The 339-nt window shown below is 67.0% G+C and overlaps 1 protein-coding gene across 1 annotated transcript in view; it reads left to right on the plus strand.

Annotated features, from left to right (window-relative positions):
• The window catches only part of FES (FES proto-oncogene, tyrosine kinase), a gene marked incomplete at both ends in the record, with an annotated part of 2,728 nt that overhangs the window by 273 nt on the left and 2,116 nt on the right, over nt 1-339 (plus strand). Inside the window, one exon of the mRNA XM_009695770.1 lies at nt 265-326. Coding sequence (XP_009694072.1) covers nt 265-326 — 62 coding nt within the window. The remainder of the gene's footprint in view (nt 1-264; nt 327-339) is intronic.

Genomic DNA, 339 nt, shown 5'->3' on the forward strand with positions numbered 1-339 from the left:
GTGTGAGTGCACGGGACGTGGGCGTACGGTGCAAGTTGCGTGCGCCCATCCTCGCACGGGTCAAGCGTGGAGCGTGGGGTGTAAGCCCTGCATCGTGCACGTGAACTCCCGCTCGCGCGTGCTTGCCCCACCTGAGCGAATGCACGTCCTGCACTGTGCGCATGCGTGCGTGCACACCCATGTGTGCACACCCATGCACCCCCGCCCTCGTGAGCACACCCACGTGTGCGTGCAGCACAAGCCCTCGGCCTCCCCTCCCCACAGAACATATACCGGCTGGAGGGCGAGGGCTTCCCCACCATCCCGCTGCTCGTCGAGCACCTCCTGCCGAGCCAGCAG

This window comes from Cariama cristata, unplaced genomic scaffold, assembly GCF_000690535.1.
Source record: "Cariama cristata isolate BGI_N322 unplaced genomic scaffold, ASM69053v1 scaffold32182, whole genome shotgun sequence".
In the NCBI taxonomy this organism is placed as follows: domain Eukaryota; kingdom Metazoa; phylum Chordata; class Aves; order Cariamiformes; family Cariamidae; genus Cariama; species Cariama cristata.